Source organism: Centruroides sculpturatus, unplaced genomic scaffold (assembly GCF_000671375.1).
Source record: "Centruroides sculpturatus isolate CEXI.00-Female unplaced genomic scaffold, Cexi_2.0 scaffold895, whole genome shotgun sequence".
Taxonomy (NCBI): Eukaryota; Metazoa; Arthropoda; class Arachnida; order Scorpiones; family Buthidae; genus Centruroides; species Centruroides sculpturatus.
This window is the reverse complement of record NW_019385364.1, coordinates 10,274-35,474: the sequence shown is the minus strand read 5'-3', so window position 1 is coordinate 35,474 and position 25,201 is coordinate 10,274. Positions and strand designations below refer to the sequence as shown.

Genomic DNA, 25,201 nt, shown 5'->3' with positions numbered 1-25,201 from the left:
GGGCCTATCTGCTAGTTTATTAATAATTAATTCTTACGTTACTTGGAACATTATTCGAAAAATATTGCTGTAATACTTTTCTCCGCGCGCAGCTTACTCGCGCCGATATCAATGGGTTGTTGCTGTTCGAATGACGTTATATGCCACAGATCCCAATTTACAATAAAATATGAAATGGGTAAATAATCTGAAAACTTTCGTTTGGTATTAAGGTCGAGTGATATTAATTAAGTAATAAAAATCATCTTTCTTGTTTTCCTCATTTTTGTTTATTTTTTAAATATTAATTACAGTAGAGCGTCGTTTATCCGAAAGTCGGTTATCCGAAAGCATTCCAGTCGGCAAATTTAAATTTTCGCTAGTGCTGTGGCGCTGCAATCTTTGGCTATATCTTGGGCTACTCCAATATTTTTTTTGTTGGCGTGTGTGTTTTAGCTGGCAGCACTGGCACTATTGTGTGATGTTTTTCTGAGGACTGTGTGTCCTGTTGAATCGAACGTTTTTGATAGTAGATCAACTTGTAAAGTATATTTTATTTGGTTTTTATATTTTTCAATATATTTATTTTGTTTGTAAGAAATAAAGAAATAATTTTTAACGATACAATAGCCACGATTATTATTTTAAAAAGTATACATTAGGCTTAATATCGACGAAAATTCAACGCGAAGCGATACGCAACGGAGAAAAATTTCAATACGGGATAGGTTAATATATTTTTTCCTACACAATCGGTTATCCGAAAAATAAGTTATCCGAACAACCCCATTCCCCAATTGATTCGGATAAACGACGCTCTACTGTACTATTCAATACAATCACGAATACATCGAGACGGTCTTTGGAGTAAAAGACGTAAATTGTAAATGGACGTAAATTTATTACAGTATAATAAATAATCCTCGAACGGTTTAATTCGTAAAAATAAAGGATCGAGAGACAAAATTCAAAATTAACTTTACACATTTTATTAAATATATGAAATTCAATTACGCTACAAAATATCGAAAGTGTTGTATTCATCGACATAATTTTGTAGCTATATTTTAATTGAAATTCTTAAATCGACTCTGGCAAAGACATTTTCTCAATCGCGTCGCCCAGTGATAAAAATGCTTATTACGTCCTCTGTCATTCTCGAAAAAGGAGAAAATTATGAATTCTACAAATACAGTAATTTCCGCCAAACGTCTTCACCATAGAACATTTTTCAATTTTTAAAAATAGCCAAACTTGGTTGGATTCTTATATCTCTCGATCGAACGTTTCGTGTAGTAAAAACACATTTATAATCCAAATTCCCATAAAACCCAAAACGATTCGCGAGAAAATCTCGTGACATTTCTAATAAAATTTGCGGAACGTCAGAAAAATGGTAATAACGATTCCCATTTCGGAGGATAATAATGAGGGCGCATCCGGTTTCGTTACGGTACGATTCTGTTAAACTTTTGTTTATAGAAAACTATAAACACAAATAAAATTTAAATTATGAAAAATATCCAAACTAATGATTCTGTATATTTTTATCCTGCCAAAAGGCTTACGTACATATAATAAATATGTTAAAGAAAAACAACGTAAGTTACCGAGTGGATAAAATTTGTATTAGATGATTTCTTTGTGTATAGATAATAAATAATACAGCGTATAGAGAGATAAACGGTATTGCAACGAGGTCTGCTGTTGAACTTAAATTAGCCAAAGTATAAGTATGATAGGTGTACAGATTTCTAAAATAAGTGGTATTACTGTATTTTCCTGTTAAGACGTGTAGAAAATTCTTTAATAATATATAATGAAAGTTTTAATAATAACAATCCAAGTTTTAACTACAAACAATACTTAGGCCTAGCGTGATCAAACTAACTTTGAAAAAGAAATAGAATCCAATAACTGTTTAAATTATCTAGATATAACGTAATAGATTTATATTCAAACATGCCTAATTACATTAAGTACAATATCTTCCGCGTGGTCATATAAAACATCATAAATAGACGCAGTTCTAAGCAAAAATAAATAGAAGCCACAATGTTCAAAATATAATTATTAACTTAACGACAATAACTCATCGACGTTATTTGAAAAAACCAGTAATATAATAATTCGATTGCTTGAAACAAGTGATTACTCGTATCAATTCCGAAAATTATTCCAATATCTATATTTTAGATAGGTCTATTTTCAACGGAGGAGTCGACAATTATCTGTTTTTTCCAGGGAATACGAACAGAATCTGCGATACTCAACAACACTGGCAAGAGAATCAATCCGTTCAAAGCGGCAAAAATCATAACCAGTAAGATTTGCTTAAAAAATAAAAGAAATAAATACGACGGTCCAAATGCCAAGGGTACTATACCCAAAATGGTAGACAGACATCCTTGTATTACCGGATAACCCGCAGCATACAGAGAAGCTTTGATCTTTTTTTCGGAAGACTCCTCCTGGCAACACTTGTACGCGTAAGCCACGTGAGCCGAAAAGTCTACGCTGAACCCCGCACTCATTACTAATGTCATGACCGAGACCAGATCTAATTTCACCTTCCAGCAGTTCATGTAGCCCACAGTTTGTATCAAAATACAAAGTACGTTCAGGGTCACGCAGACGGTAATTCGAACGTCTTGTATTAGAATCAGGAGTATTAAACTCACCATACCTAAGGCGACACCCACGTTTTGCACACACATGGCCAGCACGTTTAAATATTGATCGTATATGATGAACCAGAAATTATAGACAAATACCCGGTGTTTGCTACCGTCCGCGATACGACGCACATCTTCCAACATAAATTTTTCATCGCTTCCACTTCTGACGTCTTTTGAAATCACAAAACACCTAGAGGCTAGAATTTGGTTTCGTTCTTTATTCCACACTAGGTCTTTTCGGAAAGGAGAGAAAGGTTTTATTCTCAAGAATACCCGTTTCAGTCCTTCTACGAATCCTCGAGAATCGCTGGTGTTAAAATCTTTCATCAAATAGTTTAGTTCGTCATTGCGAATGAAAGAAAGATATTCTCGTATCCAACATATAGAGAGCTCGGATCCGACGTAAGGAGCATTCTCGAACGTTTGTAAAATTTTCTCTACGTCTTCCTGTACATTAGAATTAGAATAGTCCAAACTGCGATTGAAAACTATTTGTATCGGGTGCGGATAGTCTGTGAAATATCGATAGTGCCCCTTAATAAATTTCGTAACGTAAGAGGAATAGGGAAATGCATCCACGAATTCGAGCCCTTGTTTCATATTTCTCATATTGTACACGCTTCCGGCAACAATACTACAAAACATGATTATTACCACCAATTTTACTATTTTCATACAGAGAAGATTTCCCAGTTTTTCGGAGACGTATTTCATGGCCACGTCACTTTTGTCAGATTCCGTCTTGCCTTTTTCGATTTCGGACGTTTCATTTTCTGAAAGTAAAATATTGTAAGTAATTATTTAATATACAAAACACGCGAAATATGCAAATTGAAGAGTTACAGTACACCCAAGTAACTTTTTATCGCCGAAGTCGTGTAGACCTTGGAAAGGTGAGCTAAATACATATATGTATACAGTATATTAATCTCAAGAACGGAGTTAGATACATAAAAGTCCAGACCAGAAATGAAAAGTTTAGAGACAGGAGGGCCCGATACACCAACTTCCGATTTGGTCTGAAGTCACGTGAATTCAGTTCCAAAATTTTCTCCAGACAGAGGACCGGCACGGCTCGATTGTTATCGGGAGAGGTACGATGTGCAGTACAGAGGCAAGACATCACAAAATCCATACCAAATATGGAAAGTTTAGGAGATACCAGTGAACTATACACGAACTTTCCGTCAACCGTCCAGACCGAAAGCGACGTGATTTTTTTAAATTTTTAATTTAAAAAACACTCGCATCCCGTTAAAATTTAAACTTCAACTGCCGTTACGTTGAAGATTTCACTTTACATTTAATTCTATCGGTTGTCAAATGATCTTTAGTCTCCGCTTATAATAGAATTTTACACAGAAAATCGTTCTATGCCGAGATTTTTTCCGTTCGGTAGAAGGTTCCTTTTACAAAGCTTATAGGTTAGAACTGTGTAAAGCTTTTAAGACTAGTATTGAAAAATGTAGAAAAATATTTACAAATACTTAAGTAACTTAAATAATAAGTTTTTATAAAGTTTTCGTTAAAAACAAAATCTTAAAATTATTAATAATTAAAAAGCACTTGGAAAGGTGAGCTAAATACAAAAATACAAATATCATAAAAAATTAATTAATAAAGCAGGTTTATTCATCTCGTCGATAAAGTAAACAAAACGAGATTGACATTCAAAATATAATTCAGATATAAATGATTCAATTAATTTCAATTGGAAAAATTGGTCTTAAAATGGTAAAATCCTTAAAAACAGAAAAGAAAAACACCAATTAATTACTGTTTGAAAGATATCTAACGACTGATTCTAAAGATGTCTTACGACTGATTGCGCACCAACCCAAAAATCTATGCAAGAAAACGTTCGAATTTCTACCAATTCCGGATTAATTATAGTTACAACTTAAAGTACAACTGTAAAATTCTAAAAATATCGTGGATGTGCCGGGTTTGTAAGTTAGGAAGGGGGAAATGTTGGATGCTCTGTTAGTTGGCCGTTAATCTCCCTTTAAGAATAGATTAGACTAGACGTGTTTATATTATTGCCAATCATAATATTATCACGCGAGAATTCCTATCAAATATTCACTTACCGATATCTTTTCGTTTGACGGGATAACAAAGAAACGAATGTAGGCGATGTTGCTCTCTGTAACCGTCGAGTGCCAAAAGAGCTCCGAAGAAGAAGATTTGGTAGATGAGATCGAACAACACAGACACAGCACTGTACGTGCAGAAGATGCGAACAGTTTTGTAAGGCGAAACGAGTCCTACGCAGAAACAGACCAAGTTGGTGAAGGAAGTTATGGAGATGGATACTCCAGCTTCGGAAAAGGCTTCGCTCATCCTTTTTTTCACGCTATCTTCTTTGTTCGTTCGTCTCCAAGAAGCCACCAAGACGAAGGAATCGTCCATGCCTATGCCTGTAAAAATCTTTATCTTTATCTGTGAATTTCGAAAGAAATAATCGGAGAAAACGTGACACAGAACGATAGAAATTCGCCACGTTTCTAACGTTTCTCAAAAGATTTCGATTTTCTTGGCAAGAAACAAATTTTCGGTTCGCACTCAATGTTTAGCAATATTATTAAGAGAAGTTATTTGTATAAAGGAAAAAAATGTTTCCTTTCCTTAAAAGAAATCATTCCAAGCTCTGCTGTTCTGTTAGAGTTAGAGTTTTTTGCACTAACATTCAAATTTGAATAATCTCAAAATATAAGACGTAACACACAAAGAATATCGAGAAAATACGTACAGCGAAGTGAAATTATTAAAATAGATTGAATCTCCAATAGAGCAGTTTTCCATAATTCGTGTAAAATTGTTACTAACAAGCATTGCCTAGGATTGCAATACATCCCTGACCAGAAGGAACGTTCCCGAACCTTCTTGTTCCGAGCTTACTAACTTCCATATTGTGTTAATAGCAATAGTGTATTGTATATAAACCTCTAAATTCTGTAGGAAAGAAACTTGAAAAATTTAAGAGAAAGATTTCGCAAGTACAGCTATTCATTGCAAAATGACTGATAGCGCTTTGCAATATATATATTCCCGTTGTCATCCGTTTGGCTGTCTGTCCTTTAACGTCGGGAATAGAGTTTGATAGATGAAGGCTTAGGGCTGGAAGTCCCGATTAACTAACTATATATGAACTTCCGGCCGGACCGGAAATCGAGTGATGTTTTTAAAATTAAAAGATGATTAAAAGTTGCAACCCGGCAATAAATAATTGCTCGTTTGTAAATTAATATCGAAAGAAGTAATGACGATTGAAAAAAATAATTCAAAAATCAGAAGATTGAGAAGAGAAAATAAAATCACCACCTAATTCATCCGGGCAATAAATAATATTTTTTAATAAATCCACACATTTTCATCAATTAGGAGACTCGCAAAATAGAGAAAAAATTAACATTTAGGTCTATTTTAATAACGTAAACACTAAAATATTTTTTTACTTTCAAAAGCATCATCTCTCTCGTCGTAAAATACGTGTTACCAACCAAATATCGTTAGATTTAAAATTTTCGATAAATTTTGGAAACGAAACTCACCTATCAATAAGAAGGCAACCGCTATGTTCGTATCGACGTATTCCATTCCGCAATGTAGCAGCAAACCGAAAGCAGCTGCAGTAGCTACTAAAGGGCTGACGAGTCCGGCCAATCCGACTAGTGGTTTACTGCTGACTATGTCCAACGTCATACAACTTGCCATCGAGAACAAAATCATGATAGGTCCGGATATAGCCATAAGCGGCATACTCAATTTCGAGTTAACGGTCGCTCCGGCGTCGAAAGAGCGAGAACTCGCCATCATAACGTCGATGTGTCGAAATTTAACTCGAGACAACGTATCAATTACCGCTTCTTCCCATTTTACGGCTATCCTGGTCTTTTCTTCCGTCCCGAAATCCATGAAATAGAACATACGAAACGCTTTGAAATTCAATATATATCCACTTCCGTTGGTTGACACGCCTCCTAAATGTATTGGGTACGTTTCTACCCCGAAATCGCTTCTTTCTATTGGATACCTTGGTGTGAAAAATAAAAACAATTACCTTCTATAAACAAAAGTATTTCTGCAACAGTTTTAAATGTAAAATTTTTGTAATCTAATTAATAAACCGGCAGTGGAAGTAGCAACAGAGATAGAAGAACATTTATTTCAAGATGTTAAAATTAAAAATTTAAGTACGTTAAAAATGAGGTGCATATTTAACACAAAATTAAAAGTATGACTATTTAGATGATAAAAGAGTTAATAAGTTTCTAATAAATAATGATTTATTGATAATTCGAGCAGATAAAACAAAACAACTAGTATTGGTCCATAATCAATAGATAAAATAGAAAAAAGAAGTTATTGAAAGTTAGAAAGAGATCCAACAGCAATTATTAAGAAGCTCTATAAAGAAGAAATTATAATGGAAAATGAGAAAAGTAAGATCTTAAAACTGAAATTCGAATGTTAACGTCTAAAATTACGAAGGAAAACACAAAATAGGAGATAAAGTAAGACCTTTAATCTATACTAATATTATAAAGAGGTAATGTTTGTAAGTAAGTTTGGATGTAGCGGGTAATCTCCGAAACTACTCGTCCGATTTCAAAAAATTCTTTCACCAATATTTAGAACGGAACCTCAGGGTGGACATAGGCTGTATATTATTCCGTTAAACATTCGTATAAATTAAAAGATATCATCTAGGTTAAGACTTTTATGTCCAACAGATGGCGCTACGAGTACGACGCCCTAAGTTTGCTTTTCTGCCAGGCATTACGCTTTTTTGTGAAAATGAACTAAAGCGGATCATCATCTATCTATTTATATAAATAAAAATGTAATGTTCGTTTGTTCCTACCGATTCCTTTGAAATTTTGACACAACGCTGCATTCGAATACGCACGTGTTTTTATATAATATACGTGTCGAAATTCCCCCCCACTGAAGGGAGATGGTTAGCATTAAGGCTTACCGTGAAGAACTTGGCTTCTATTATATTATTTTAATCGGGTACGTCAACAGAATGTACTGTACACTAAGAAGGAATTTTTCGATATTCTCCCCGCGGGGGATAGAGGCAGGATTAAGGCTTACCGTGAAGAACTTGGCTTCTATTATACTATTTTAGTGGCGTGGTCTGCTAGTAGATAATAAATTAAGTTGTTTAATACATTAATTTTTAAATATTTTTCTAAATTATATAAATAAAATAGAATACTCGAAACATAGCGCACAAAATAGAGATGCGTTATTAATGTGGTGCCCGTCCCCCACGTTGTCGTGATTTGGGCAAGTCCGATGTCGTGCGCAGGAATTCGGGGCAGGCGGGAAAAAAGACGAACCGTTAGAATCACGACGTAACGCGAACGACGTGTCAGCTCAAAGACGATAATATTTGTTCAACAATTAGTATTATGATAATTTATTTTTTAATCAAAAAAGACACAGTCTGCTCAAAATTTCTTTTTGAAACCACCATTTCTTCTGATCATGTGTTCCAGAACACCATCGACGACCGGACCTTTCTTTGTAGGCTACTAGGTCATCTGGCTAAAACATTCCTTTAAAAACACACAAAAAAATCCAATTAAAACATTAAAAAGTAAAGAATTGGAACTGGCGGTCTTACAGACGTCTTAAACTTGCATCCTTTCCAGTTAGGGAATTTCAGTCCTTTATATCCACTTGATAAATGCGCTGTTAAATGTAGATTTGGTCTTATCCCTCTGGTGACGATTTATTTCTAAAAAAGTTTTGATTGTAGAATTGACGGAGTGAAAAACTCGGCAATTGACGGAGTGAAAAACACCAACGGGGGTGTTCCTAAAAGGCTGTGTGGAACGGGGATTTTTGCGCGTAAGGCCATCGTTAATAACGCAAAAAAATGAAGCAAACAAGATTGACGTAGGCCAAATAGTACAAACGCCATATTTACAGGCGAGAGTCGTTTTTATTAGCCAGTTACCAGTACCAACTGCTGGGCTGAAAAATGGACGAAAGCCGTTACTCGAATGTGTTACGAAGAATAAAAGGTATGCTCCTTCGGTAATGATTTGAAATGCAAATTACACACAATTGCATTATGAGGCTTTATTTTACGAATGTCACAATGAATTCGAATCGGTACGAAACTGTTGTTAGATGTCGTGACTTCAACACGGGCGGAGATGCATTTGGATTTCAGCCACGCATTTTAAAACAAGATTTGTCACTCTTCGCTATCTCGAAAGTAGTTGTTATCAAATACAAATCTCAGTAAATTGTATTTCCCAATACAGTGGTACTGTACCTCAGGATACGAAATTAATCCGTTCCGAAACTGAGATCGTATCATGAAAATGTCGTAAGGTGAATCAACTTTTCCCATACGTTACATGTTAAACCAAATAATTCGTTCCAACGCGAAAAACATACTCAAATTAAAGCCAAGTAATACATTAAAAAAAATAACTGTAGTAAGGAAAACAAATGAAAAATGCGAATTAATGTAACGTCGTATGGTGAGTTTTTGTTCGTATCGTGGAGCAAAAACATGTTCGAATTTCATGTCGTATCCTGAAAATTTCGTATGTAGGGGCGTTCGTATCCTGAGGTACCACTGTATTTATTTCTTCTTTTTTAATGCGTCATTAATCATCTTATTTATACTTGTATTACCTTGAACTGAAATTTATAGGACTGGATTTCAGTTTTTCTGTTAATAAACAAATTAAGTAAAATATTAATGTGGATGTCTAAAGATGGCTGGGCTGGGCGTTAAGAAGTGTATACGGAACACAGTTTAAGAAAGAATACGAGGAACTTCTTATGGTATATAATGACGTATATTTTAATACGATACACAAAAGGAACATTACAAACAAAGAACACTAAACAAATTATCTATGTTTTTGCGACTCAGAAGATAATTTTATCATCCCTTGGTGAGAATATGCGTGGCCGTCCACTATCGGTTAAATTATTCTTGTTTCCAGACGTCTCGCGCTTTGCGACGTTGCCACTAAGAGTGCAACGGAAAGATATGGGTGTCTCGGCAATTGGACTTAAAGGGCGGTCTGAATATTAGATGTAGACCTATGTAATACTTTCGTGCATTTATTTTTTATTTTTTAATTCGGGTGTCAAATCAAACAGATCGGGAACGCTAAACAATTAATTTACTCGGGGCAAAGTGCACTTGTGCACGTAACACACGCTCGAAGAGCAGACGGAGGTAGCTTGCATAGAAATAAGCAGTTGGTACTCGTCTTTCATTTAAAGCGGCGAGTAGTGTAATACTATACAATATGGATGTGTGACTCTTTGCGACAAGATGAAATGCTGATTCAACATTTCAAATCCTTTACTTAATTTATTGTACCGATTAATACTATATAATATACTAAATATTATATTTGGAATATATAGGCCTATAGTTTTAAACACCAGATGTGAATTTTTTGATGTTCCTTGATTAAGTAATTTTATTCATAACACGAAACCTACACTATCAATTTACATTTTTATTTTCTATTTTTCAAAACTCGCAAACATTTTCTTGGTCGAGAGTAAAACTTACCTCATTAAAATTTTATCGGGGTTTCGCAACTTATTTTTCAGGACGGCACCAGAATTTTCGGAGCATTTGTTACGCTCGTTCTTAACGCAGACGTCTCGGAAATGAAGAAACTTGTTATTGTAGAAGATGCTAACATTGCGGACGATGGCGTCTATCTGAACTAAATCTTTCACGGGAGCATCGTCCATCAAGAATCCATTGTTTTTCGCCACAACAATGACATTTACTAAATTATTGAAAAAGGTGATCCTTAACATGTCGTCTTGGGTCGTTTCTTCGCTAGAAAACAGAGTGTTGATGGATTGTCTTTCATTTTTGGCCCTTCCGTCGATTGGAGCGAAGAGATACTCTATGTCTCTGACTATAGAATAATTGACAAATCCACTTCCCATGATCAAGAAGACCAAAAAGGAGACTGCGACACAAAATTGAGGATATTTTCCGACGAAATATCCAATTTGAGTAAAACAGAAAGACAAGTAACGATCTATCAAAGATTTCTTCATTCTTTCCCTAGAAGAATAATAATATTAATTAGTGTTTAATTATTCTATTTTTAGCCGTAAGCTATTTTATGTTGCGATTAAATGTTAGAAAGGAGAGAACCAAAAATAATATCTTGCGTTCATCTTTCTACTCCCTCTACGATTAATGTTGGCTCTGAGATCGTCTAAAAGAAAAACTGAGTTGTATCTTACACCAATAAGTAGTGCAGCTACATAAAACCTAGGCAGAGTAAGGATTAAAACTAGAGTGAAAGCTTAAATCTAATACTAAAATAATTACAGAACCTAAGCTAACATTTCTTATAAGAATAACAATCCCTATAGATTAACATAACTGAAATAACCAGGAGAAACGGCTAAAGAAAAGCTTAAACCTAACTTAGCTATAAGTTAATTTTAAGTTACTAAGAAATTAGATTTAAGGTAACTAACTTAAAACTAGTTATATTTATCGCAAAGTTAGCCTCTGCCCGAGACTGCCGACATCTTAACGCGCGGATGCGGAGTGGAGAGCGACGAAAGAGAAAGACTACGGAACGAAACAACGAGTGCCAATGAAAACTAGTAGATGCCACCTTCTATCGCCATCTGGCACGTCACTCGTGGCTACTAGTGATGATCCGCCGAATATCTTCCTGGGACGATCTTCCGTATCGATTAAAGTTTCTCAATTACCGGATTTCGGATTTCTCGCAAACGACAAACAATTATTTCCGGGACCGGAATTCGGGAATTTTTAAGTTTTGTAAACCCAAAAATGTATATATTACTATATTACATAATAATCTTATATAATACTAGCAGATGATCCCGACGTTGCTCGGGCAAAAAGTAACAACGGCGGAGATTAAGATTATTAGATTATTTCGTACTTCTAACCCTTCTACTATATTATATTATAGTATTTTATTTATATTTACAAAGGTTATGTTACGTAAGAGTTTATCGCACCGAGTGTCCAATCCAACACATTTTAAAATTTCTTTAAACTGTGTAGAAGAATAAAGAATTCTTAAAATCTGTTAGATTGGTCACGCAGTGTGATAAATCCTTAGGTAAGATAACTTTTATTGCTATATAGCCGATCTTACCCGTTTTCATCGGGTGCAAGAATTATGTGCCCCTCTTAGACTAATTAAAGAATTTTTACATGGGTCTTAAAATATGTTTGATTTTCCTCAAAAACGCAAAAAACCGCTTATAAAATATTGCAGTAGAAGCCGAATTCTTCAGGGTAATCCTTAATTCTCTCTCTCTCTACCGCGTGGGGGAATTTCGAAAAATCCCTTCTTAGTGTACTGTACATTGTCATGGCGTACCCTAACTGAATACCAAATTTCAACTTTCAACTTCTAACCGTTTGGGTCTGCGCTTAATAATAATAAATTCGAATATACCATGTTCAAAAGTAAATAAATTTTATTCTTTTAAATCAAAAGCGCAGATTGCTTCATCTGCGAAACTTTAATTTTGTTACTCCCCGGATGAAAAAAATCCTTTATTTTCGATAGACGTTTGTCCGATGCCAACCAATTTATACCATACGAATCTTTTTTTCTACTTTCCAATCCTGCGGGAATTAAGAGGATGTTCTCCAAGCCTGTCTTGGACTCGGACCGTCAATATTTTACATAGTTTTTAATGTGGTTTTGCATCGCTGTGAAAAAATACTGTTAATAACGTAACGGTAAGTAAAGAAAAACATTAATTAACGCAATATCGTATGTATATTGCAGACGATACTGTGCTTCTGTATTAGCTAATCTGTATACATATGCTATATATATAAGCGTACTCCAGTAACACAGTAAATAAAACCACTGAACACCGTTAGTCGGTCTGGCTAAGTGGAGTTTTCTGGGTTTTCTTCCGTTAGTAACTTCGATCGAGGCCAAGTTTACGTAAACGTTCTTCTGGGATGCATCGTCCATAACAAATCACTCGTGTGTCGCGTATCGCGTTGCTGTAACCAAATAAACCAAACTAATTCTAACGGGCGATTATTTACTGCGACGTTGTCATAATGTCGGACTGCAACTTTCTCTAACTTTTCTAACACAATGTTCTAATTCCGTTGAGGGAAAAATTTTGAATTAAAGTAACGTTACTTCCGTTCTAAACCGGAAGTTCGTATATAGTTATTCTGGGCATCCTGTCCTAAACTTTCCCCATCTGCTATCCACTTTCATCTATCTAACTCCTTTCTCGACATTAAGGAAGAACAGATAGATAGGTGACGACAGTGGGAATTTGTAGGTCTACAATTTTTTTCTAATTGCAGTCTAATAATTTTCCATAAACGCAATATTTACCAGAACACACTTCCCACGCAGTTTATACAATCTGTTGCCAAAATTTTGAAAGTTTTACTATTGAATTTCTGCCGTTTTATACCATCCGAGTATGGCGATAAATGTGACAACGGTAGACCGAAATAACCAAACTCTCTACATGGTTTTCGTTTTAATGTTTGTTATATTGTAGTATTTGATTTATATAAGTACAAAGGTTATCTTACGCAACGGTTTATCACACCGAGTGATCAATCTAATACATTTTAAAAATTCTTTATTCCTCTACTGTACACAATTTAAAGAATTTTTAAAATGTGTTAGAGTGGGCACTCGATGTGATAAAGTTTTACGTAAATATAAACCAAATACTATAATATAATAGAACGGTTAGAAATACGAAATAACCTTAACGTTTGTTTTTATTTTTTGCCCGGGCAACGCCGCGCTTACTTGTTATTAGGCCTACTAATATAAATATGCGAAGGGAGTTAAATCTATTCTGTAACTGCGCTAAGGAAAATGGTTCGACAATCCGTCACGAGAGAATAACGATAAGTTTTACAAATGATGGAGACAGAAAAAAAGAAAATTCTATATAGCATACGCAATAATAGGACGAAAACAGTTGAATTAATTTACAACGAATTTACAAATAAGTATTTATTTATTCGTATTCACACGACAAAGTTACAAAGATGTTAACAATAATAGGAAATTCCAGGAATTCCATGATTTCGCGACAAAAGTCTATCGACACCGTAATGAAATAGATGGTAGCCCGTTCATAATTACGGTCGATATTAATACTCGTAACTAGATTAATAATAGGTTCCGAGACCGTAAAAAAGAAATGGTCCGAAACCATTTTTTTTTAATGACTCGTGTAAGAATGCCGTTTACCGAAGCGGTGGAAAGTCTTGCAGAGCGTTTTCAAGTGCCCTTGGAGAAGGAAGAGGAAAAACAAAAATAAAAAACCCGTAATAAAATTGCATTTAGAACCTCCTTGGCTTCTGCGAGAGAATTATATCGTTATTTATTATTACATACAGAAGAGTGAATAGAAGCTCTTAGCTATTTATATGAAAGAGGGCTTACTCTGCACTTTATTCGTCAGTTTCAAATAGGACATGCACCACAGCATTATAATTTATTGATCCAGTATTTACAGGTACTGTACGTGATATTCAAGAAGACATTGTGCTACAAGCTGGTTTAATAATAAAAAAAATCTTGTTGCTTTCCTCCTGATAAAGTATCAGGAGGAAAGCAACAAGATTTTTTTAGCGAGATAATTACTTTCCCTATTCTGGATTCTTTGGAAGCGGTGATTGGTTTTTCCGCCCGTAAATAGTACGCCTGCACATAAGGTAACTTCCACGTGTATTTCGCGTGCTGCCGCTTTACGTTGTCAAGGTTAGTCATTTGTAGATGTCCTTCGCGGTCTTCTTAAAGGTAGTTTTGGTTTTTTTTTGTTTGTTTGTTTACTATGACAATTATTAATCACGAAAGACAAATTCGAAGAAAAATAAATTATTTAAATTTTATTTATATTTAAAGTTTTCTTATCTGTAAGTGGAAGAATAATTTAGTATATTGAGTATCTGTCATTTACAGTATAACCTATGGTAGTGTGAGATAAACCGCGGGCCACCGGGAGCGTTCTATAATGACCGCTTAATCGGCAACGGGTTGGCGGAACCCGATCTCTATGTCTGTTGACAGATTGAAATAGAACGGTCTTAAATTATCGAGTGGGGAGGTCAGTAAGTCGATAAGTGTCCAAAAAAAAAGTTGATAGAGACAGGTAGCCAGGTTAACGAATAAAAATTAAGTCTAATGTAAGAGTACAGAAATACGGAATATACATCTAAGGTGACACGACTAAATATCTACGCGCTCCATTCGCATTCTATCCGCTATTCGCTCTTGAGAGAGAGAGAGAGAGAGATATGGTTCTCTGTCTTTTGGGAGGGTGAGCTGTAATCACGGCTCACCCTCCCCAAAGACAGAGAACCATATCTCTTTCTCTCTTTTTATAAAGCGATTCGAGCCGTCATCTTCTATGATAATAGCGAGGAGGGAGCCTTGGAAGGATTCTGTTTCATATGGCGTCTTGGGATATGTCGGACTGGCTATGACGTTCTAAAGATGTCCGCTGGAACAGGTGGCTGGAGATATATGGTCTGTATATGGCGTCCGATGTAGTCCACCACGACTCGAATTCTCGCCTCCCTTTAATCGATTTAGCCTAAGAAAACCCATCGGGTGATCAGATGTTTAGCGACGAATCTGCAGGTGCGAGGTCAGGGGTCTCATTTGATGATGCTATAATGACCATATTTGGTCCGAAACTTGTACGCTTCCTTCTATTCACAAGTCGACAATCGACTTTCTCCTCCTTTAATACTGGGCTGTTTATTGATTCTCTCTCGGTTGTTGATAGAAAAAGGGCGTCATTCCTGCGCGATGTTTTCTTTACGATTGCAACGGAGAAATAAGCTTACGAATTTTCTGAAATTTGCGTAAAATCATTACGCAAATTCATCACGATCCTCACATTAGGTTATCATATAAGATGCCAATAAAACGTACTACAGTTTTATTTCGAGAAATGATAGGAATGGTGATTAAATTATCGTAATACGACGATTACGCAACACCGTTAGCAGTCGCAGGAGGCTGTTTACTTCCGAAAATTACGCGTTGTAACGTTGGATTTTAATTGACGGCATATTCCGAAAGCCGTGTCTTAAAACGTATTTTGTCCGCACTGTGTCCGAATCTAACTCTTACGGTGTGAAAGAGGCGAGCCGCTTTATTCGCTTAATTATATACTATAAAATACATTAGATTAACAAACAAAAGTTATATCGTGCGAAAGTACTTCAAGTAATTAAATGTACTTCATTTTACTTTTTTTGTTACGTTATCGTCAAACCCTTCATCGTTGTGGAATCGTGCATTTTAAGTACTGTACGCAATGTTTTCCCAACCGCTTTGACTACTTTCGTATTAAAATCATTTTTACTCGTGTTCATTTCGTTAACAATACAGTAGACCCTCCTATAACGCGGGTTCAAATAATGCGGATTCGTATATCGCGGCGAAAAAATTGCGACCGTATTCGTATAAGGACGCTAAAAGAGACTCGTGAAATGCGGTAAAACGTCATCGCAATAGTGGACGAGCAGCCGAACTACTTTCCGCTGTTCAGCGCCACGCTACGGAGATTTTAGGCGGGCAAGTTGAGTTTACTATCGTCTGTACAGTATTATAGGGGAGATCGGGGCAACTTCGGCATGCGGGGCAAGTTTGTCAAGCGCTTTTTTTAAAAAACAAATTAAAAAAAAACTTTGATTATAGGTTAGGCAGTTGAGTTTCATTGGTGGCTTGTTGAGTGTAGTGTTTTTATTGTTCTCCAACAAGCGTAGTTGAATTATCAAGCAAATTTTCATTTTCGTTCAATTCCATATAATATTTTTTTTCCATTTATATTGAATTGGCAGGTTTTGTTATAATTCCATGATAACGAAAGTTACTTTTCCTGTTAGAAGGATGTAACTTCAACTTATTCACGTGGCCAGATCGTGGCTTGGCATTCTGTTCTCAGGGTTGTACTTAATGTTTCGAAATCATGACTAGCGGGGTAAGATCGGCAACATAAAGCCACATTAGAAGCAAAGGATAAAAATCAAACAGATGATAAATGAAAACATGTTTGCATTTGTTATTCATGTATATATGTCTTTGAACTTGCATTTCGTTGTAATAATATTAAATGGGTGTTGGATTTGTATTTCTTTGTTTTAATAGTGAATTCCAACTTATACATTGTTAATAACATAATTTTATATACGTGCCTATCTTGCCCCATTACTGTTGCCCCTATACCAGGGGCAACTTTAATAAAAATAATTAAAATAATTACAACTTTACAAAAAAAGAGAAGTTGCCGATCTTGCCCCTATACCCGGGGCAACTTCGTCAATTTCTCTCTTCTTGTAAAGTTGTAATTATTTTAATTATTTTTATGTCCAAACTGATTTTAACCAGATGTATAGTAAGGTAACATTCCAATAGACAATATGCAAAAGGTTTTTTTCAGTTTACAGCAGTATTTATTACACAAAATTTAAGTAAAGCTTAACATGCCGATCTTGCCCCGATCTCCCCTATATATTTGTAAGTGTAATACAGTACTGTAATTTTATACATTTCTTGTGAAAAAAACATTTCTTATTCAACGGCCATAAAAATTATTTATATTAATGATTTCTCCAAAGTTCAACGAATTTTTTGTAGAAAAATAACTTATCAGAAAACGTGGCCCCCGTTTGGTGCGCCGCTCCGCGACGAAAACAAGCTTAAGTAATGGCGTCGTAGAACGGTGCACACTCGGTAAGTAATCCTACAATTTTTCGTTTATAGCATAGTTTATACGAATTATTTCCAAAAAATTATACGTAATTTGGAAATGTTGAGTCAAATTAATCTGGAATCGATTAATTTTATGGAAGAAAACCTTTCAAACAGTCGTAGTCCGTAAACTGCACACGTCACGGGCTGTGATTGGCTCACGTATTTGAGGATTCCTATAACGCGAAATTCTTATAAAGCGGAACGTATCTACCGCGTTATAGGGGGTTCGACTGTACAGTACTTTATTATACACAGTCATTGCATTATTGCTTTTATTCGTTGTTTTCTACCCATTCGCCAACACTTCAACAATATCCGGACGCCTTCCCTCCCGCCCCTATTTGACTGATACGCATTCAAAATGCTTGGATTATTGAAAAAGTGGAGAGTATCGAAGAAGTATTTGTGCCTCGTTTACTCGTATGGAAGACACCCACTGAGGAGGGAAATATTGTAATTTCTGAAATTCATCTGAGTAAAATAAAGTTGTTGATTGGCTAGTAAGTACGAAGTCTGTGGATGTGATAACTCCTAGAAAATTAAGGTGTTTGAACCTGTTACATTTTGAGATTAAAGAAATGGAATAGAAGCAAAGTACTGTATAAATCATTGTCAATAGGTTCGTCGGAATGAATTGAATGTTTTTGTTTAAAATGTCCGAAATATAGGAAAAACAAATCAGGTGAACTTAATAAAGAACATTATTTTTAAACTGTAAGACTAAATATCTGCATCCATAATTCCAGTATAATAAGTCCTGTTAATATATAGAATGTACTAGTATACAAAATAAATTATAAATATAGGAAAAACAGCTGATATATTAACAAATAATATTTTGACACTGGCTGCTTAATCTTTGGCTTTTTAGTGTCAGATGTGGAAAATACAAGAAAAAATATTAAAGTTATTTTGGTCGGTTTTTGGGAACATCTTAATCCGGTTGATAATGAAAGATTACGACATTCGAGCTATCGTCCACGTATTCGTATTTATTAAGTACGTCCAATTATATGAACACCAGCAACGAGTTGCGTAACTTTCTCGGCGAAAAGAATCAGCTATAAGTTAAAAACACTGTGTGTGGCGCCATCTGTTACGTCATCTTATTAAATTTAACTATTATATTATCAATCGTCATAACAAGGGCAAAACATTTATTTTAGAGAGTAGAGACAAGTTTTTAAAAAAATTGTAAATGCTAATAACGAGTAAAATTTTCATTAAGTCCGACCCCACGCACGATATGACACCCGACCACCCCTTTAGTACCTTTAACCTGCAAAATTTAATATCATCCTTATATACAAGTTTCCGTGCCAAATTTCGTTACTTAAGTAATGTTTACCCCATCGTGAGGTATTAAGCGAAATATTGATAAATGTTTACCTACACGCACGCATATCCCGAAAACTTACTTTTTTCGGTTCGGGAATTCTCGACACGTGAACGTATTGATTTGAAAAAAAAACTCGGAGGAGCACTATTACAATACTTTCTTGCGTTATGTACAGAGTACAGTACAGTACATAACAGCCGCGAAAGTAAAGCTTGCTTTTACGTTGAACAAATGTTTCATACAATTTCGTTTAGATAAACTTTTTTCTTTTTGAAGCTAGCATTTTTTTATATCTTATAAGAAAAGCTTATACTGTACCATTAAGTATTTCAGAATTACGACGGAATAAAACCATAAACAGATTTGGGGTCGTTCAACAAAGACTGTTTCGTAACATTTATTTTTAAATGATTCCAATTGTTAAATAAGATCTTTATTCTGTCTTCTCCCTTCCGAGGTACACATACTTTAAAGGAATAAACAAACTAATACGATATTTTTACCTAAAGCCGCTGACAAAATATTAAAATTTACACTTTAATATTATTTACAGTTTGTAAGTATTAAAACTAAAAATATTAATTTGGTGAAACGATTAAGCGAATTAATACTTTTTAAAACGATTTTCTTAATTGTTTCCTTTATATTATTATTGTTATTATTATTTTATTGGTCATACTCGGTTGATACCGGTGGCTGTGTACTATGCCGGATCAGAGTCGAGGCATAGCAACCAAAAACAAAAATTAAATAAGTCTGTATTCAGGAATTTCCTAACATTATTATTATTATTATTATATAGATTATAAGTCGGTACGATCGTACAATCCTACATTTAAATATTTATTTTTCACTAATGTAATTTACTTCCATCTGTTTGACGTCACACACGTTTATCCGATTAGTTTTTCCCGTAGACTGTTCGAGCATTTATCGTGGAAGGTCGAATCGCATCGAATTTCTTTATTTATATTCATTTATTGAAAGATTTTATTAAAAATTTTTACATTACTTAAAATGAGTTATTAGACATTTACGGGATTATCGTTGCTTTTGCATACGTCATAAGGTTTGGATTTAAATTTAAAATTGAAATTAAAATTCGCTGTTTTGTTCGAAAAGACCGAAACGCGACGTTAACAATAAGGAGAACAAAATCATAAAAAGAAATATTTATATTTAAAGTAAATATTTATGAATAATATAGTTCTAACGGAGTTTTTATCAGTTGGGCATTCTTCCCGCGTGACGTTGGGGAAACCGTCATCAGTTCGATTTCGATAATTAAAGGGGATATTAATAATTAACCAAAAACCAGCTAAACGTCAAGAGAATTGTGTTTTCGTGCCGTTATTACTTTACAACTAAAATTTGTTTAAATTTAGGAAACAGAAAATTTTAACTAAAAACAGAATGGAAAATCTTACAGTACCTGTGAAAAGTTCTGCGATAATGCCGATTCGATGCACGTACGATCAACGAGTAAACAGAAACTCGAGTTTTGTTGTGTAGTACATTTTCCGTGCCTATCGCAACCGGTTTCTCCGCTTTTTTTCTGTATATATTTATTTTCATTTATGCAATTCTCGGTCAACTATCGATCACGCAAGTTTTATAATTCTTCTCGTAAATTTTTATTTTACTTAAAATTTTTGGGTAAAGGAATTTTCTTGCGATTGCAAATACCGCCATCAACTACATAGTTAAATACAAAAATTGGGTATTTATTTACCTTCATCCAAAGGTCATTTTTATGTTGTTAATAAGGTTAGGCCTATGATATTATTCGACTATTCGTTTTTGTTTTTTTTCTTCGCCTCTAATCTTATAGATTCGTCATTCGATGGAATTAATTGTCTGTCGGACAAGAAGTTTTATTTGTAACAACGCGTGCCGGAAGTTAAAACTACTTTCTGCACCCAGAATTCGTTTGTGCCTCTTAGGAGTGGAGTGGAATGACGGAATAAGGCGTCGTAACAGATGCGCCATCGGCCGAGGAAGGGAACGTCTTCCGGAAAGAATTCCTATGGGAGACTGGCTTTTATTTTCGTGTCAGACAAGTGCAGAAAACTCAGAAAACTTGAGATGCGACTACCGGTGATCGGGGGTTTCAGCTACTCGACCACCCGTGGCCCGATGATTTAGAAAATTTTCATTCGATTCAAAAGTAATTAGGTGAATCGGCAGAAAAAATTAACGGGCGATTCTTGAATTTCGAAAGTTGAATTAGCTTACGTAGGCTTTTTTTCATGGTTAAGTAAATAATCAACTATCGGCGTAATTATCTTTAAATCATCGAGGAATATCTCAAGAAGTCGATGGACTATACGCTTATGGACAAAATTATGAAAAGTTTTCATGTTTCCAATCGTACGCTCTTAAAAATCTAATTTAAGTACAGTGATACCCCGACTTACGCGAACCCGGAGTTTCGCGATTTTCAAATCTCGTCGATTCGTCTTTTGTTTGAGCGCCACGCAACTCTCGATTACTCACTATTGTTCGGCTTACATGTTCGGACGTGTCGCGCGGAATCGACGCATAGCTACAATTTATTTTGTGTTATTTATTTCTGTGTTTGTTATATCTACGGAGACTCGAGAGACTCTATGTGGTGATTTGTTGTAACCGTGAACGAATCAAAAGACGAGATAAGATTAACGAGAACATTTATTAGCTTACATACGTCCGACTTGAATTTTACACAAATTGCGAAATTATACCCCGACTTACGCGGTTGTCGCTCGGTCCCACCTATCGCGTAAGTTCGGGGTATCACTGTATTTTAAAATATTTAATAGTATAAAAAGTTACAGTATTTAAAGATATACAAATATAATTTGAAATTTTATTATTAATTACACTTTTTATTTCATTCTTAGAATTCTAATAGAAATAATCTCGAAAACAATTCTTAATAAAAAAAAATCCAGCAACGAGTTGCGTAACTTTCCCGGCAATAAAGTTAAAATTGTGTGCGGCGCCACCCGTCACGAGATTTTATTTTGAAAGCTTTTTACATTATTAATTGTTATAAAATGGTAAAAAGCTTAATTTTGAGGGTGGAGACGACTTTTACATAAAACTTCATTAGTTATTGAAAGTTTATGGCACGGAGCTCCATCTTGTCGATAAGTCGCCCTCGTCTATCGTTGTCGTATTAAAGTTCGGCAATTAGGATTAAATGGTCAGCTAATACTTCTATCTAGGCAGTGGCATTTTAGTTTCCTTTAAGAAAATAAATGCTTCCGACCTCTTAGGCACGTCGTGTTCCACATACTGTACCATTACACTCGCGGGAGAATTACTTCGTCGAGTTAGTTACGCCAGATGCGTGTTATTTTACTTCAGTCCGACAAATAACTCGTTTCTCACCATCGTTCAACGACGAAAAGAGACATTCGTCGGTAAGCAAAGCAGTATTTCGCTGCTCTGCCATCCAGCTTTCGTATTTGCTTGCCCCTGGAAAAAGAATAGAGGAGAAGGTGGTATTATGGAACACTGCGGGTATTATGGAACCACCCCATTTCGAACTGATAATAAAGGCGAACTGTAGCGGAATGTGGCTGAACTGAACTAGGCAGACATCCATAGCAAGGGGAAAACCCGTTTTACTTCAGTTAAACGGTTGTCCATATTTAATCAGCAAATTTGTTTTTTTCAAAATTCACAAGTTTCGAATGCTAAGTGAATTTAATTATTTTTAAAATATAAATCGTGTAGTTGTAGGTTCACTGGTGCACGTATTCCGTTCCAGAGACTTAGGGGTTGTTCGAGCATTTATCGTGGAAGGTCGAATCGCATCGAATTTCTTTATTTATATTCATTTATTGAAAGATTTTATTAAAAATTTTTACATTACTTAAAATGAGTTATTAGACATTTACGGGATTATCGTTGCTTTTGCATACGTCATAAGGTTTGGATTTAAATTTAAAATTGAAATTAAAATTCGCTGTTTTGTTCGAAAAGACCGAAACGCGACGTTAACAATAAGGAGAACAAAATCATAAAAAGAAATATTTATATTTAAAGTAAATATTTATGAATAATATAGTTCTAACGGAGTTTTTATCAGTTGGGCATTCTTCCCGCGTGACGTTGGGGAAACCGTCATCAGTTCGATTTCGATAATTAAAGGGGATATTAATAATTAACCAAAAACCAGCTAAACGTCAAGAGAATTGTGTTTTCGTGCCGTTATTACTTTACAACTAAAATTTGTTTAAATTTAGGAAACAGAAAATTTTAACTAAAAACAGAATGGAAAATCTTACAGTACCTGTGAAAAGTTCTGCGATAATGCCGATTCGATGCACGTACGATCAACGAGTAAACAGAAACTCGAGTTTTGTTGTGTAGTACATTTTCCGTGCCTATCGCAACCGGTTTCTCCGCTTTTTTTCTGTATATATTTATTTTCATTTATGCAATTCTCGGTCAACTATCGATCACGCAAGTTTTATAATTCTTCTCGTAAATTTTTATTTTACTTAAAATTTTTGGGTAAAGGAATTTTCTTGCGATTGCAAATACCGCCATCAACTACATAGTTAAATACAAAAATTGGGTATTTATTTACCTTCATCCAAAGGTCATTTTTATGTTGTTAATAAGGTTAGGCCTATGATATTATTCGACTATTCGTTTTTGTTTTTTTTCTTCGCCTCTAATCTTATAGATTCGTCATTCGATGGAATTAATTGTCTGTCGGACAAGAAGTTTTATTTGTAACAACGCGTGCCGGAAGTTAAAACTACTTTCTGCACCCAGAATTCGTTTGTGCCTCTTAGGAGTGGAGTGGAATGACGGAATAAGGCGTCGTAACAGATGCGCCATCGGCCGAGGAAGGGAACGTCTTCCGGAAAGAATTCCTATGGGAGACTGGCTTTTATTTTCGTGTCAGACAAGTGCAGAAAACTCAGAAAACTTGAGATGCGACTACCGGTGATCGGGGGTTTCAGCTACTCGACCACCCGTGGCCCGATGATTTAGAAAATTTTCATTCGATTCAAAAGTAATTAGGTGAATCGGCAGAAAAAATTAACGGGCGATTCTTGAATTTCGAAAGTTGAATTAGCTTACGTAGGCTTTTTTTCATGGTTAAGTAAATAATCAACTATCGGCGTAATTATCTTTAAATCATCGAGGAATATCTCAAGAAGTCGATGGACTATACGCTTATGGACAAAATTATGAAAAGTTTTCATGTTTCCAATCGTACGCTCTTAAAAATCTAATTTAAGTACAGTGATACCCCGACTTACGCGAACCCGGAGTTTCGCGATTTTCAAATCTCGTCGATTCGTCTTTTGTTTGAGCGCCACGCAACTCTCGATTACTCACTATTGTTCGGCTTACATGTTCGGACGTGTCGCGCGGAATCGACGCATAGCTACAATTTATTTTGTGTTATTTATTTCTGTGTTTGTTATATCTACGGAGACTCGAGAGACTCTATGTGGTGATTTGTTGTAACCGTGAACGAATCAAAAGACGAGATAAGATTAACGAGAACATTTATTAGCTTACATACGTCCGACTTGAATTTTACACAAATTGCGAAATTATACCCCGACTTACGCGGTTGTCGCTCGGTCCCACCTATCGCGTAAGTTCGGGGTATCACTGTATTTTAAAATATTTAATAGTATAAAAAGTTACAGTATTTAAAGATATACAAATATAATTTGAAATTTTATTATTAATTACGCTTTTTATTTCATTCTTAGAATTCTAATAGAAATAATCTCGAAAACAATTCTTAATAAAAAAAAATCCAGCAACGAGTTGCGTAACTTTCCCGGCAATAAAGTTAAAATTGTGTGCGGCGCCACCCGTCACGAGATTTTATTTTGAAAGCTTTTTACATTATTAATTGTTATAAAATGGTAAAAAGCTTAATTTTGAGGGTGGAGACGACTTTTACATAAAACTTCATTAGTTATTGAAAGTTTATGGCACGGAGCTCCATCTTGTCGATAAGTCGCCCTCGTCTATCGTTGTCGTATTAAAGTTCGGCAATTAGGATTAAATGGTCAGCTAATACTTCTATCTAGGCAGTGGCATTTTAGTTTCCTTTAAGAAAATAAATGCTTCCGACCTCTTAGGCACGTCGTGTTCCACATACTGTACCATTACACTCGCGGGAGAATTACTTCGTCGAGTTAGTTACGCCAGATGCGTGTTATTTTACTTCAGTCCGACAAATAACTCGTTTCTCACCATCGTTCAACGACGAAAAGAGACATTCGTCGGTAAGCAAAGCAGTATTTCGCTGCTCTGCCATCCAGCTTTCGTATTTGCTTGCCCCTGGAAAAAGAATAGAGGAGAAGGTGGTATTATGGAACACTGCGGGTATTATGGAACCACCCCATTTCGAACTGATAATAAAGGCGAACTGTAGCGGAATGTGGCTG

General features: G+C 35.2%; 1 protein-coding gene across 1 annotated transcript; it reads right to left on the bottom strand.

Moving 5' to 3' along the window:
• Nucleotides 1–752: 752 nt before the first annotated feature.
• Nucleotides 753–23,074, bottom strand: LOC111638153 (patched domain-containing protein 3-like). Its single transcript, XM_023383799.1, has 5 exons — nucleotides 23,065–23,074; nucleotides 10,225–10,737; nucleotides 6,212–6,693; nucleotides 4,748–5,077; nucleotides 753–3,430 (listed from the first exon to the last, which is right to left on the bottom strand). The coding sequence occupies exons 2-5, from the start codon at nucleotides 10,728–10,730 to the stop codon at nucleotides 2,172–2,174; spliced, it is 2,577 nt and encodes an 858-aa protein (XP_023239567.1). The 5' UTR covers nucleotides 10,731–10,737; nucleotides 23,065–23,074; the 3' UTR covers nucleotides 753–2,171.
• Between the last annotated feature and the right edge of the window lie 2,127 nt (nucleotides 23,075–25,201).